The 13,548-nt window shown below is 36.2% G+C and overlaps 1 protein-coding gene across 1 annotated transcript; it reads left to right on the top strand.

Moving 5' to 3' along the window:
• Positions 1 to 518: 518 nt before the first annotated feature.
• Positions 519 to 7,629, top strand: CENPW (centromere protein W). The gene is made up of 3 exons (XM_085314167.1): positions 519 to 713; positions 5,704 to 5,817; positions 7,449 to 7,629. The coding sequence occupies exons 1-3, from the start codon at positions 624 to 626 to the stop codon at positions 7,473 to 7,475; spliced, it is 231 nt and encodes a 76-aa protein (XP_085170293.1). The 5' UTR covers positions 519 to 623; the 3' UTR covers positions 7,476 to 7,629.
• The last annotated feature ends 5,919 nt before the right edge of the window (positions 7,630 to 13,548 follow it).

Raw genomic sequence — 13,548 nt, 5'->3', positions numbered from 1 at the left:
GTTAAAAAATCCGGGTGGAGATTCTTGGTAACTTTATGTTATGAAAGCCAGTGCTAAAATAAATACAGCTTCAGTTTAATGAAAGGGAAATGGTTTGACATGTAGTTGCTTGTGAGGGAAAACAGCCTGCCACATCAGCCCTCTGAGGTCTGTTATTTTTATGAAGCTGGCACCAGCTCTAGGAGCTCTTCCTACCCGACTGGGGTTTCTAATACAAGCCCTGTGACGGGCCTCTGGATTTCCACTGAGAAACGTTTGCTTTTGGGGGCTTTTCCCTCTCAGCTCCCTCCACAGCAGCTCGCCTCGGCTGTTAAGGGCAGAGACGCCTTACGGTTCCCCTTTAGTTACTTTATGCGSTTCCAGGGAAACGCTTCCGCTCCCCTTCAATGCCAGTGACACCCCTGCTCTGCCCAGGGCAGAGGAGAACAGTGGGAGCCCGCTGCCGCMGCCTCAGCGCGCCGCAGCCCGGCGGCCCCGCGCGGCGGGGCGGGGCGGTGCCGCCGCCCGGCCGTTGGGAAGTGCGTCACGGCGGGGCGCGCCTGCGCCAGGGCGGCGGATTCGAACGGTCGCGAGCCGTTGGGGCCCTTCCCGGCAGCAACGGCCACAGCGGGAGGAGGAGGAAGATGAAGCGCACGGCGCCGCGTAGCACTTTGCGGAAAATAATAAAGAAGCACAAGCCTCAGTTACGCCTGGCGGCTAACGCCGACCTGCTGGTGAGGAGAGGGGCGGGTGCGGAGTGGCAGTGTGCGGGCGGGCGGGCCGCTCCACCCCTCCGCGCCGGCGCCCGGGGACTGCGTCGTGCGGGCCTCGAGCTGGGGGGAGCGCCTGCTCCAAGCAGCCGGCCGAGTTCCCAGTTGCTCGGGAGGGCGGTGAGCATTAGCTGAATTCTGCAGCTCCGTAAAGAGGCCCCTGCGGGGTTGGGGTTGTAGCGCAGGGCCAGGTGCAGCTGTGCTTTTAGCCGTGACGGGCAACTGCGGATAGTCCTGGCCTGCGGCCGGATTCGAGTCCCGTTGCCTCGGGCTATATGGGAAAGGTAGTTCCTACGTGCTTTATGCCTGGAAAGAAATGCACTGGCGAGTTCCCTGTGCTGAAGCAGGGCGGAGGTGGTGGGAGATGGGAGTGATGTGGGGTCAAAAGTGACTACTTCTGCAGTGACCTATAGGCAGGGGGCAGGCAAAGTTTTGGAGGCAATTGGTTAGTCTGATAAAATACTATTTATAAGTAGTTACTGCAGCTTTCTGCGTCCTTTATGGCTACTACCTTGTAGCTTTCCTTCTGACAGTGAGTCTGAGGATTCAGAGACAGACTTGTTCATAAGTCTTGTGTTACACACTGCTGTTCAAGGAGTTTGAATGTAGGCACCCTGAGATATGGGAATTTGGACTAAGCAGCTAAATGTTGCTGTCTATATAGAGCTTAGAGAGTACAGGTATCAGTCAACTGAACTGTGATTAGTGAGTTGCTTAGCTGTTAAGGCATCTTAAATCATCATGTTTCTCTGGAAGTTCACCTGAGTTCAACTAAACAGYGAAAAGTTTTGTTGCTAATCAAAAGAAGGGATTGCAGTGCTGGGTTTCTCTCAATAAGTTAAAATCAAGTGGCATAAACATGTAAGGATAACAGAGTCCTATGGCACAAGTTTTAGAAAACTAAGGTCAACAAAGTTGCATTTCTTCTGACCTGCAGTAAGAGATTTATAGCACAAGAAGGGTTTGTCATACTGCCATACTGGGGAAAAAAAAAGGATACATACTGAAAAAGGATATATATTTTCRGGGGTGACTTAATTGACCTAGCTTYGTTGACTGTTGTACACTTGAAAACAAGAGGACATGATTCTCACTACAGTAATGCATACTGTTCACTTGCATGGTTTCTGACTTGAATTTTAAGTCTGTTTCATGTAAGTTAAAGAGGCATGTAGCAGCATCTTAAAGGTAGGTATCTCAATATATGAAGCTCAATATAAATACGCTAAATAACAACAAAATACGCATATGAGAGATTAATATAGATACGATAATTACATGGCAGCATTTACTCTTGCATGTAAGCAGTACCTAATTTTTCCTAATAATTGATCTAATAAAAATATGATTTCCTCCACTACTGCTATCTGTGCAGTATTTTATAGACTAAGGACCTCTCAAAACCACCAAAGCTCGCTTAATGCAATGAAGTATTAAACTAATCATTCTTGCAGAATCATTAATAGATTTTTTTTTTCAGTCATTAATAACACTTGGCCTGAGTTTCCATGGTCATGTTAATTTAATTTCRAGTTGGTGCAGCTGTCTGAAAAGGGGTAGGTGGGGCATCCCTTCAAATCTTGGCCATTGRTTCCTATCTCTCCCTTGTTTTGGCACTAGTGTTCTGTGGGCTGCAAAGGCAATCATTGAGTTGAATTGACTGAAGCTAATAAAGAACAACGGTCTGACCTGGCTTAAAACATGGTTATGTAAATGCTCGTGCCAGCACCACAGTTGAGATGAGAACAAATTTTAATAATGCCATGGAAGCTTTGTTTAACTCTTTGGAAGATGTCAAATTGAATGGCCTTTAATATTAGGAGGCTTGGCATCTTTTATTTTACCTTGTGTCTGAAGGGGAATGAATGTTCAAGAGTGATGATTGGACGTGATGTTCTTCAAACATGCTTTTAGATAGTTTATTTCTTTGAATAAATAAAGCTCCAGTTGTGTTGATTTCTGATTTAAAAATAAAAAAAAAACTCCCCCCAAAAAACACAATTTAGGTCCTGTAGCTCAACAAGTAACAAATTCTGAAAGTATTTTTAACACTTCTTTCTGTCTTACTCCCTACAAATCCTGTAAGAGTGACTGGATTGCATACTTTATAAATCTATATGTACTAGCTGTTTTAACAAGATGAAACCAYATACATTCTGAGCAGGCTACTTGTGGCTTCTGCAGGAAAATATGAGAATCAGCTTTTTCAATTTGAAGGCTGTTTTTCTGAGTGAACCATGCTTATTTTTGAATCCACTGTAGTACTTAGTCTGGTGAGGAGATCTGRCTGCAACATTATCCTATTACTGTTTTGTTTTGTTTGTTTGTTTCCCTTATTCTGGTTTTTGTTTTTTCCTTGATAAACACATTATGTCCTTATGTTGTCAGCTACAAACAAATTTGGAAAACTAGCCATAAGAAATCTTTTTTGTTAACTGTCTTAATGTAGTCTTTTTTTTTTCCTCCTCCCTTTTGCCTTGCTTTGCTCAAGTCTGTTTTTGAACTTTGATGCTTTCTCAGGACCGACATCCTAAGTGTTAACAGAAAGTATTGTTAACAAATTTGATGAAACTTTCTCAACAAGCTGGGTTTTTTGTTTGTTTGTTTTTGTTTTTTGAAGCAGTGTTATAATATCTAGAGTGCTGAAGAGATTTCAGGTAGGAGTATTACTGAGGTTTCTCCTGTGTTCTTAGACTCAGTTATTTCTATTTTCAGAAATGAGAAGTAAAGATCTTAGTACTAAGGCTTAGGGATTTTATTTTATTTTTTCCCATCAGAATGACCTGAGAATAAAAAGCTGYGCAAACTTTGTTCTAGCCTGATACTATAAAAGAAAAGCAAGAACTCTGCTGCTTTTCTTAAGCTAAAAATAAAAGTTTGTATTTACATTGCAAAATTGTGTAAGGTGTATCAAATGACCACTTTTGTCTTTGTTATGGGAATGTAATAGGTGTAGACTATAGGCAAAATATTGGTCTAATAAATTGTTTTTAAGTTATGAAGTTATGACAGCAAAACAACGTGAAGAGTCCTGCTGAACAGATATGCAGAAATCATTCTGCAAGAGTGTTGACAGTTTCTTGTGTGTTTTCAAAAAATTAAAAATTAAATGTTGCTTTTTTGCCAAATAAGTATGCTGTTGTGCAAGGTGGTTTTCATAAGTAATTCAAAACTTTTTTAAGTTTTGTGTTGAAGACAATCTAATATATGGTAAAGCACTGACTTTAAACAAGTGTGGTATCACTTAGGTACTTGTCAGTAACTGTCACATTTGTGGTATTCCAGCATTCTGCCTTTCATTAGGGTTTCTTAATTTYTTTAAAAGGAGATGTTATAAGCCCCAGGTAATCTGGAATATTTATTAACATGTGGGTTCTATTGTAGGATGTTCTGATTTTACTTATGTACTGATGTATCGTTTAAAMCAAGATGAGTTTATGGAAAGCTACRTTTGCTTTGAAAATAAGAGTAAAAGTGYAGTGTTCTGAGAGATTATGCAGTTTTTAAAGGCAGTTGTAAGGTATCTGCCTGCAGGAATCTCAGAAAGAGGACTTTAAAATCTGGAAAGCTTTTCTTCCCTCCCACAGGTTGGTTCCAGAAATCTAATTTCCATGTTGATAAGTCTAGTAATTTGAGTTGAAAGCTGTTTTAGTGTAACTGCTTGGTTGTTTTTGGATAATTTCAGCATGAGTAGTTAAGGAAGAAGTTAAAAATAATGTTGATATTCTTGCTAAATAAGTCTGCAAGAATGTCTGCTTCTTGTGAAGTAGATGCTTCCAAATGATGCCAGATATTACATAAATGTTTCTATTGCACTATTTTGTGTAGTTYGGCAGATTAAAAAATCCAGTCGCCTATCATATGAATACAAAAATTCTATTAACAAATCTTTTTCTTGCGACCCTATTGCAAAAATATTTCCTATATATTCTGCATTGTATCTTTCCATGTTAAAACTTTTTGGACTTTGCAGGTCAGATATAATGACAGAGTAAGTATATCGCTTAATTCATATATGTTCAAAATTTATTTTATTTATTTCAGTAGTATTTTTAAGCTCCTAGTAGAAAGACTATTTTATACTCTTTATATAATAAACCCTTGGCAAATATAAAATAACTTGYCTGAAGTTTTAAGAGGCAAAATTACCCCTTTTAAAGTTGAACTATAGAAGAAGGCTAGAGGTTTGGATTGTAAGTTCTGTATTAAACAAGGATGCTTTTGAGTGGCAATTCAAGTACAAGGTGGAGCAGTTTCTAGGTGACTTAAATTTCTGCTGCTTCATTATTAACAGAGCAGTGTTCTATTTGGAACACTGTTATTTTCATGTGAAGAGTTTAGTGATGAGCTTGCAAAAAATGGATGGAACGTCCTGATAGTGGAGAACTTTTTGTACTGGAGAAATTAATTTGTCGATGCTGCTTTGCACTGGGAAAGGGCAAAAGCTGTTGAACTTGTCTGTGGTCCACTTGGTGATAAAGCAGGGATGAATTTACTGTTCATTAAAGTCTGACCATTTTAGTCACTGGAAGCTGACTATATTAGTACTGGTAAGCAAATAGGTCCTACTTGTTCTCTGCTTGATATTTGTATACATATTATAAAAACAAAACTCCAAAATGCTTACTAATGTAAATCAGATATTATTTCTGTTAGATCAGATGTCATCCACAATTCCCATTTCTATTTAAGGCACTTATACAATTTCAGTGTACAGAATTTAAACTATATTCATGAAAGTCTTGCAGGAATACATGTGTCTTGGGTATTTATTAAGACTTGAGCTGAGTGGTATTTTGTTTTCCTACGAACGCATTTCAGGAAACTGGAAGCAGCCTAATATGCAAGTCATTTGTCTCAAAAACAAGGCTTTAACAAATGATGTTTATTTCAATTAAGCAAAATATGTATGAGTGGTTTGAATCCTTCTTGATATTTTTTTTCTCTTTTAAAGGTGCATTTAAACTTTTTACTGTTTCTTCATCGACTAGCAGAAGAAGCCAGGACAAATGCTTCTGAGAACAAAAGTAGAATAATCAAACCCGAGCATGCTATAGCTGCAGCAAAGGTAATAAAGCATTTTTAATATTTTCCTTTTTAAGGTAAAATGCTTTAAGACAGGATGTTCAAAAGTTTTCTGTGATATTGTTCGTGTTTTTATGTATAATTCCAAAACCTGCAACAACCTGATATTCTTAGATTCATAATTGTTGTAATTCTCYGTCGCCGAGACATCAAATGAACTCTCCCTGCCCCATTCAATATAACCTCTTGTTGCTTGATTCTTTTTTTCTGTATCTTAAATCCATAATTTCAGTATGTGGGATACGTTGGAAGACTACTGTGTAGTCTTCCAACAAGCATTCATGGAGTGAAGGCCATGTGACTGATCAGTGTGGTACTGAGCATGAATTAATGTGTTGTAGGACTGTCCTATAGCTTCCTGCTGCTTTCATGGTCAATGCGAATTTGTGTCTAATTCGAACAGGTAGAATGAATTCAGATCTACCTATCAAAAGTTGCGACTATCAAATCTAAGACTTCTTTTGTTGCTGTTCAGTGTCTTGGATTTGGGATAGRGAAAGAGAAGTCTAGGCTCCGGGAGACTAAGACAGGAGCAGGTTCCAAAGTTGGAGGATTTTTAGTTTAGATGATGTTGTATCAAGAAAACTTTACGTGATGAACTGTATGTTATCTTGACTGCAGTAGCAAAAATGAAACTTTATGGAACAAGCAGGGAGTAGTAGTTCACAGAGGATTGGGTATTTGCACCTTAAATTCATTCCTGCTTAGTCTGAAATGCATTTTAAGCACTGTGAGGATATTACTGGAGCAAACAGATACTTCTTTTGATATAGTGTATATAGATATATTTGATAGAATAATAAAAATKAATATTTGGGTCTGGTGACTTTTGTTTATCTTGGGTCTTTTTTTTCTTGTTTTCTTTTTTTTTCTTTTTTCTTTTTTTCCCCCCTGGTAAAACATTTAGTTTGTTACTATAGTAATAGAAAGTATCAGAAATATATACAGGGATATGTAGGGTAGCCAAGTTAATGTTACAGTTGGAATCTTATGCATTTGTAATTTCTTTTTAACTTCAATCTTAACATTATTTGAACATTTTTGTGTTCCATTTACTTCTTTTTAAGATGAGAAGAAAGGAAAAACTGCCCATATTTTAATAATGTTAACACTTAAATGGTCTCACTTGGACTTTGAAGTTCACTTTTCAACTTAAACTCCAAACCAAAAAATGTCCTTCCAAGGGTCTGAGCACTCTTGATATAAAGAAAAATAAGGCATTACAAACAAAAATTGAGCATAGTAGCTGTACAATTGCACATCTTAGCAGATTCCTTAAAGCTCTTAGCCCTTTAGGCCTAGACATATAAAAAAAAAAAAGCTAAGGGCTTGACAGAGCTATTGCTACTTTTGACAATCATTTAGAAAAACATTGTTTTGGAAAATTCTTGGTTATGAGCATTCATTTTGTCAAACATTTTATAATATGGCATGTATCTGTATGGTTTTGCTCAATTCATAACCGTTTTCCTAGGCATTAACCCTTGATCACTCCAGATTGTTCAGGTATCTGAGCTTTTGATTTGAGTAACACATCTTTGTTCAGGAACTTTAACTACTGCCTAAACTGTATATGTATAAGCAGTGATAATAATATCCTTTCTTTTTTTCCAGGTTGTTTTAAAGAAAAGCAGAGGCTAAAAAAAAATGGAACAATGGAATTTCAAATCTTAGGTTTTTTGTGTGTGCTTATTAACTTGAGATCCTGTGAGCTGACTTTTGCATTTGTGGAAGTATTTAGTTTTGCAGACGTAAATCTCCTGACCCAACTCTGAGTATCCTGCTGTTTCTTAAATATATATATATATATACATATATATATATATATGCTTCATGTATCATTTTAAAATGTGTCATTTCTGAGTACAATGAGTAATAAGAACTTTTTAAGTCTTTTGATGTACCTTATTTCTTCCAGCAAAATGGAGGAGGACCTTTACTATACTCCCTCAAGTATAATGTATCATTTTTTAATTTACTGTTATATATTTGAAACATTTTAAGGAAAACAGTGATAAATATACAGGTTTCACTTAATCTRTGATGGATTATACTGTTCAGAACAGATTTACTAGCTATACAAAATGTTGACCCTTAAAAGAAGTGCTGTAGAAGCTAGTGTGTTAAATATCTTGGCTTTGATTTCTTAATATTCTTATATGACTTTGAAAAATAGGCTAAAACGTCTGTGTTCTGGGGAATGGATACATATTCTGTCTAAACCAAGCTCTGAACTGTTAAGCTGGGCTACTGTTTGATATGATATGTAAGATGACTTGGTGGTCTTAATTCAGTTGGTGTGGACAGATGAACGTTATTTAAAAAAAAAAAAAAAGAAAAGAAATCTGACACAGCTGATGTTTTTGAAGTTAGATCCTGTAGAAATAATGAAGATAAGCTAGCATGCAAGCTGAACTACTTCCTCTTCCCTTTTGAGTGTCATCTTAACCTGCTGAAGCATCAAAATGTACATTAATTAACATTTATTTGAAATTATATTCTGTTCCTAATCTGACATTTTTAAATAAACCATTGCTAAGCACTTTACAAATCTTTTAATAAAGGTACAGTTGAATCCTATTGTTTGAGCTGATAACTTTATTTTGTGGAATATGTGGTAGTTGATGCTTCATATCACAGTGAGCTATTCATAAAATAAAAACTTTTTGTAAAACTTCACATATTGAGTAGTCTAATTTTGTTTAACACATTACTGAGTATATGTTAGAAATAATGCAAAAAAGAACTGCATTTCCTAAATATTTTTGTAATCTAAGGAAACTGAAGCAATGCAGAACTTTGAACTTGAATTTGATATCATAGCCATATATTTAAAATACTCTACAACTTGAGAAGTCTCATCCTTTTACAGTATACAAAAAGGAAGAGTGTCTAATCTGGCTTTCCTTAACCCACAGGGCTCAGCTCAGTATGCCTTTTAACAAGGTTGACTGTGTTCCTTATTGTACTTTTCCTTCTCTTACTCCCTTGGATTCCATGAAGCTGAGAATGTATCCAATATTTTAATTCGTTTAAATGAAGGGTGTTTGAACTGGAGTACATTCTCAAGAAAAAGGGGTAGCTGACTAGGTATTTATATTTTTATTTGTGTTTTTTCTCTGTGATTAAAAAAAAAATGCTGTATTGCAACACTGAGTTTTACTTTTAGGGAACTATAWTTTTTCCCTGAAATATTTTCTTAAGTCTTGTATACCCACATACCTTTCCTCATCAGACAGATGTCTGAGTGTTTTGACATGCGTGTTAACTTTCTGGTTTTGAGTTGCATAGGACCAAGATCCTCTTAGAGCTTAATGGAATTTTCTCAGTGTGGTGACAGTAGTAGGTAGATGATCAGCTACTATTGAAAAGAGGAGGTAAGGAAGGGTTAACACCAATTATCCATATGATTTTTTCTTTTTTCCTTCTGGATAGTGTGTTTTTGGACCAGATTCATGGCCAGGAAGATGTGGTTTTGCTTTATTTCCTGTCCTTTTAATAGGAGAGGGTCGTTTTGCTCTATACTCTAAGAAGTTTGAGACAAAAAATGTCACGTCACTAGATTGCCAGTACTCTGTGAACATTAGTAGTAGCTGAAGAAAGCAAATATTGAGAAGACCAGAGAAAGAAGCATGTTTTACCTCTTTAAATTTTAATAAATGCTTACTAAAAGTACGTGGTTGATGTAGTGTAGTTAAGCATTCAGAAATGCAGAATACTATTATGGTTTTCCAATAGCTCCCTCTTCTTAAATGTTGCACTATAGAGTTAATTTGATACACGGTTGGTAGCTCTTTCTGCACTACTTCATGTATGTACGTATTGTCTTTACTTGGTATTCCTTGGATGTTTTTGAATAAAAATTTCTTACAGCAGAGTTGTCTAAATATCCATAAGTTGGCTCCTCCAAGAATTGAAAGTGCTTAATCTTTTTTTTTCCCCCTCTGTTGGTGACTCTATTTAAGGATAGATGGCTAATGGCAAAACATTAAAACACAGAATTTTAGAAAACAATTTTGTGAACAAGGTATTTGAATAGAAGKCCCAATGAAGTCTAATTTGGTTGTACTTATTTGGGAGTTTAGTTTCTGTGTTGATTCTCTGCCTTTAGAAAGGAAAAGGGGAAGGGTTATTGAGGGAAGAGCCATGCTGAAGCATTGATAGGGTTTCTCTTCTACTGGCCTACTTTCCTGAACCTTGAGAAATTTAGTCTTTCAGACCTCACTGAATATTCTTTGGTTTCAAAGGTCGGAATGAAGAGATTTAGGAGAATGAGATAACAGGTGCTCAGACAGTGCAATTGTGAGTCTTCATTTCTTCAGAAAAGCAAGTGAAAAAGTATAAACGAATAAAGGCATACTGGGCCATTATCCAGTCTTTCTGTTTTCTTTCTTCTGCCTCTTTGAACCTTTTTCTGTGTTTTTCTGTGTCATATACCTCTCCTCACTTTCACTATGACTACCAATGTGAGATGAAAAAGACAAAACAGATAATGGAAGAACATGACAAAAGCATTTCTGGTGGCCTTTGTCTTGACTTTTAGGTTATGAAGTAGCCGATGTCAGTCTGTGAGCCAGCAGATGGTATCACAAGTAAATAAGGCAAGCAGGCACAATAAAAGAAGAAAATACTTATTGATAAGCGAATGGCTGAAAGAAGAGTATGTCTTCCCTTGCTGGAAGTGATGCTGCTTTGGTTTCCTGTTGTATGTGGAGTGGCTGAAGAAAGGATCTGCTCTTTGTCRTCTTAAGCCTTCTCTGGAGGAGTATGCACTATTCCAGCTATCAGGGTCACATCTGTTTGCTTTCAGAGTGCTGTATGAGTAGCTGTGAAAAAGTTAAAACTGAGTATATACACTTTTTTGAATTTGTAGGCAAATCTAACACTTTGCGTATTGTAAATCACGTGATTAGTAGGTTTAAAACTGTGCATGTTAAGAATGGCATGTCAGTGAAGCTTAGTTCTGTGAATAAATTTAGCTGCTTAACTTCTAATGAAGTCAACAGGAATATATGAACTTGTATAGCTTTGTAGGTCAAGACCTAWACAGTCACTTTTCTATTTAAGTATGAACTTTTGATAATTAAATCTGGTATTTTGATTCAGACAACAAACACAGGTGTTACAGAGGACATTTATTCCTTGGGGCTTCCTTGTGCTTGTGTATTAAAAAAAAAAAAATCTTAAGTTGCAAAATAAATATTCTCCATGCTATAATAATACAAAAAAGGGGGGAAAAAACCTTCAGAAATATGTAGTCTCTAGCAGAAAAGTTCATTTTCTAGCCATAAGGTGGAGATAGAGCAAAAACTGTCTTTTTCTTCACTGCAGAAACTTCCCATTAGAGAAAATATTCTGTTTATTCTTGCTAAAAAATATACTGTATGTTGTGGCACTTCCAGATTTTTTGAAGACTACCAAGGCTGTGCTGCTGACAGATGCAGAGCAATTAATATTTTAAAAAGTTCTTGTTCACGTCAAAAAAGGGTGTCCTGTTGATCAATACTGAGAGAGTGAAAGCTAGATGTACGAGACTTTGATGGATCTTGAAGATTTTTCTTTCTTTGAAGTTCAATGTTTTGGCACTAAATAGCTTTCTGTCTTAGTAATGGCCAACAGGTACTTGTACAACATAGCTATGTTTTAGAAACTTATGTATTCCATAGGCAGTTTTATGCAGGAGCTATTTACAGGACATTCCTCATATAACAACTCTAACTGTTAAATATATATCTAGAATTTGTTGAACTGCTGATTCTGTTAGCCTTTAACTAGGCTAAAATAACTGATGATAGGACAACAAAACTCTTAAAARCATTTTTGAAGTGACTTATGAGTATATATTTAGATGTGATATTTCAAATAAATGTGCTGATTACAGTAAAATAAATTCCTTTTTCGGGAACTGTAAATTGTACGTCAAGTTTAAGTTTTTCAGACTGTTAGGGAGCACTGTGTAGCTGTTCAGTGTACTATGTATACATATATTGGAATATAAATTCTCTAATGTTTGTTAATGATACTAGTAAGTGTAGTTAACGATACTTGGTGTATGTACTGGTACGTGCACTTACATGTGGAGATTGTCTTGTACTGGCCTACTTAGATGTGATAAAAAAGCATAACAGATCACGCTTCTTACATGTTTAAGTGGTCTCAGACCCAGGATGAGATGATACCTAGAGCATTTTTGTTGTGCTAAACACAAAGGTTTAACTTTTTGAAGAAGCAGGTGAATAGCCTTCTCGCCTGACAGATCTTGATTCTGCAGATGTAGAATTCTGTTCAGGCAGAATTTATCTTTCTGCTGTTTCATAAGCAGTTTTGAGAGAATGCCAGTTTCCTTGTAGTCTATATTCATCTAATTCATATAGGGTTTAATACATAATATTCTTCTGTGTATGTTGTCCTGATCAAATTGCTGAAAGATYTTTTACAGTCGTTTGATACCTGTACAATCAGGTTTCTTACTGGGAAGGTCGCTTTCCTGGGGAAACGATTTCTGTGCATAGAAAGCTTGGGTAAAGTGTAGAAAAACGCAGATAAGGTCACCTAAGCAACCTTAATATCATTTCTAGTTTACAGAACAAATGTAGACGCAGCCTTACTACTCGGTAATAGTGTGATAGCAGCAGTTAAATAAAATCAAGAGCACTTCCTACAGTAACGGCTTGCTCTTGACCTCCTACCATAATATAGGTCCGGCTATTGTTTCAACAATACTGCAGAAACATAGATTCCTATTTTGTTTTATGAGCATGCAGAAAGCACAGAAAGATACATTTTGGCAATTGAACAGATACTGAATCAAAAAATTTAAAGGGCAAACACTCCCAGATAAGTGTAAGAAGGAGTAAGTTTGGATAGGTTGGTGATTCTAACTCGTAACACCAGCTTAAATTATTCTAATTGTTTTTGTGCTAATCCCTACAATCAACAGCCTAATGTGTTTTTTTTTGTGTTTAACTGAATAATGTGTTTAACTCACATAAATTAGATTGTGTAACTTAAATCTTTTTTTAGTGAGATTTGTACAAATTTTATGAATAAACCAGATCTTAACAGATCAAAAAAAAATTAAGATACAAGCCATTTTTAAAAATTCTTTTGTATCACTGAAACTTACACGAGCAGACTTCTATTTGAGCTGTTTGAGGGTACTCACAGAGTAAAAGCCGAAGTTAATATACTGATGATGGATTACATTTAAACACATTTAATTTTGATATTCTTTAGTTTTGTTTTTACTCTCTAAAATAAAATTATATGTGTACAATGCTCTTTCCAAAATATTATTAGCTTCTGAAGGTTAGATAGCAATTAGAAATGAGTTRAAGAAGAATACTAATTTTAAAAAACAGACAAGAGCTCTAAGGAAAACAGAAAGATAGGCATGGTAATGGTTGTCTAGCCAACGTTAACTTTCTTCAATAGTTTCCAGTATTTGTTTTTCATAATTTGTTTTTCAAGTGAGATTTCCATTTTATGGGTTCCCACACTTTCCAACTGGAAGAGGGAGGGAGAGAGGAATAATAGGTTTCGTTTAGTCTAAGTAACAATGTTCTTCTAAATACTAGGTTATTCTCCTAAGATGCCATCAGGGTTCCACATAGTAATTAATTTTGACAATACTTTTCCTTTTGTCTATTCTGGAAGGTTTTTCCACAAATTCAGTATGAAAATATCTTGAAATTCATATTAGGAATGGACTGAA

The sequence above is a fragment of the Rhea americana genome, unplaced genomic scaffold, assembly GCF_003343005.1.
Source record: "Rhea americana isolate MKP2758 unplaced genomic scaffold, rheAme1 scaffold_110, whole genome shotgun sequence".
Lineage (NCBI taxonomy): Eukaryota > Metazoa > Chordata > Aves > Rheiformes > Rheidae > Rhea > Rhea americana.
The sequence above is the reverse complement of the archived record's forward strand: the minus strand, read 5'-3'. Positions and strand labels throughout refer to the sequence as shown.

Coding starts and splice junctions, on each gene's coding strand:
- CENPW (XM_085314167.1), top strand. CDS start 624: ATGAAGCGCACGGCGCCGCGTAGCACTTTGCGGAAAATAATAAAGAAG. Junction 714..5,703: donor CGGCTAACGCCGACCTGCTG/GTGAGGAGAGGG, acceptor TCTCTTTTAAAG/GTGCATTTAAACTTTTTACT. Junction 5,818..7,448: donor ATGCTATAGCTGCAGCAAAG/GTAATAAAGCAT, acceptor CTTTTTTTCCAG/GTTGTTTTAAAGAAAAGCAG.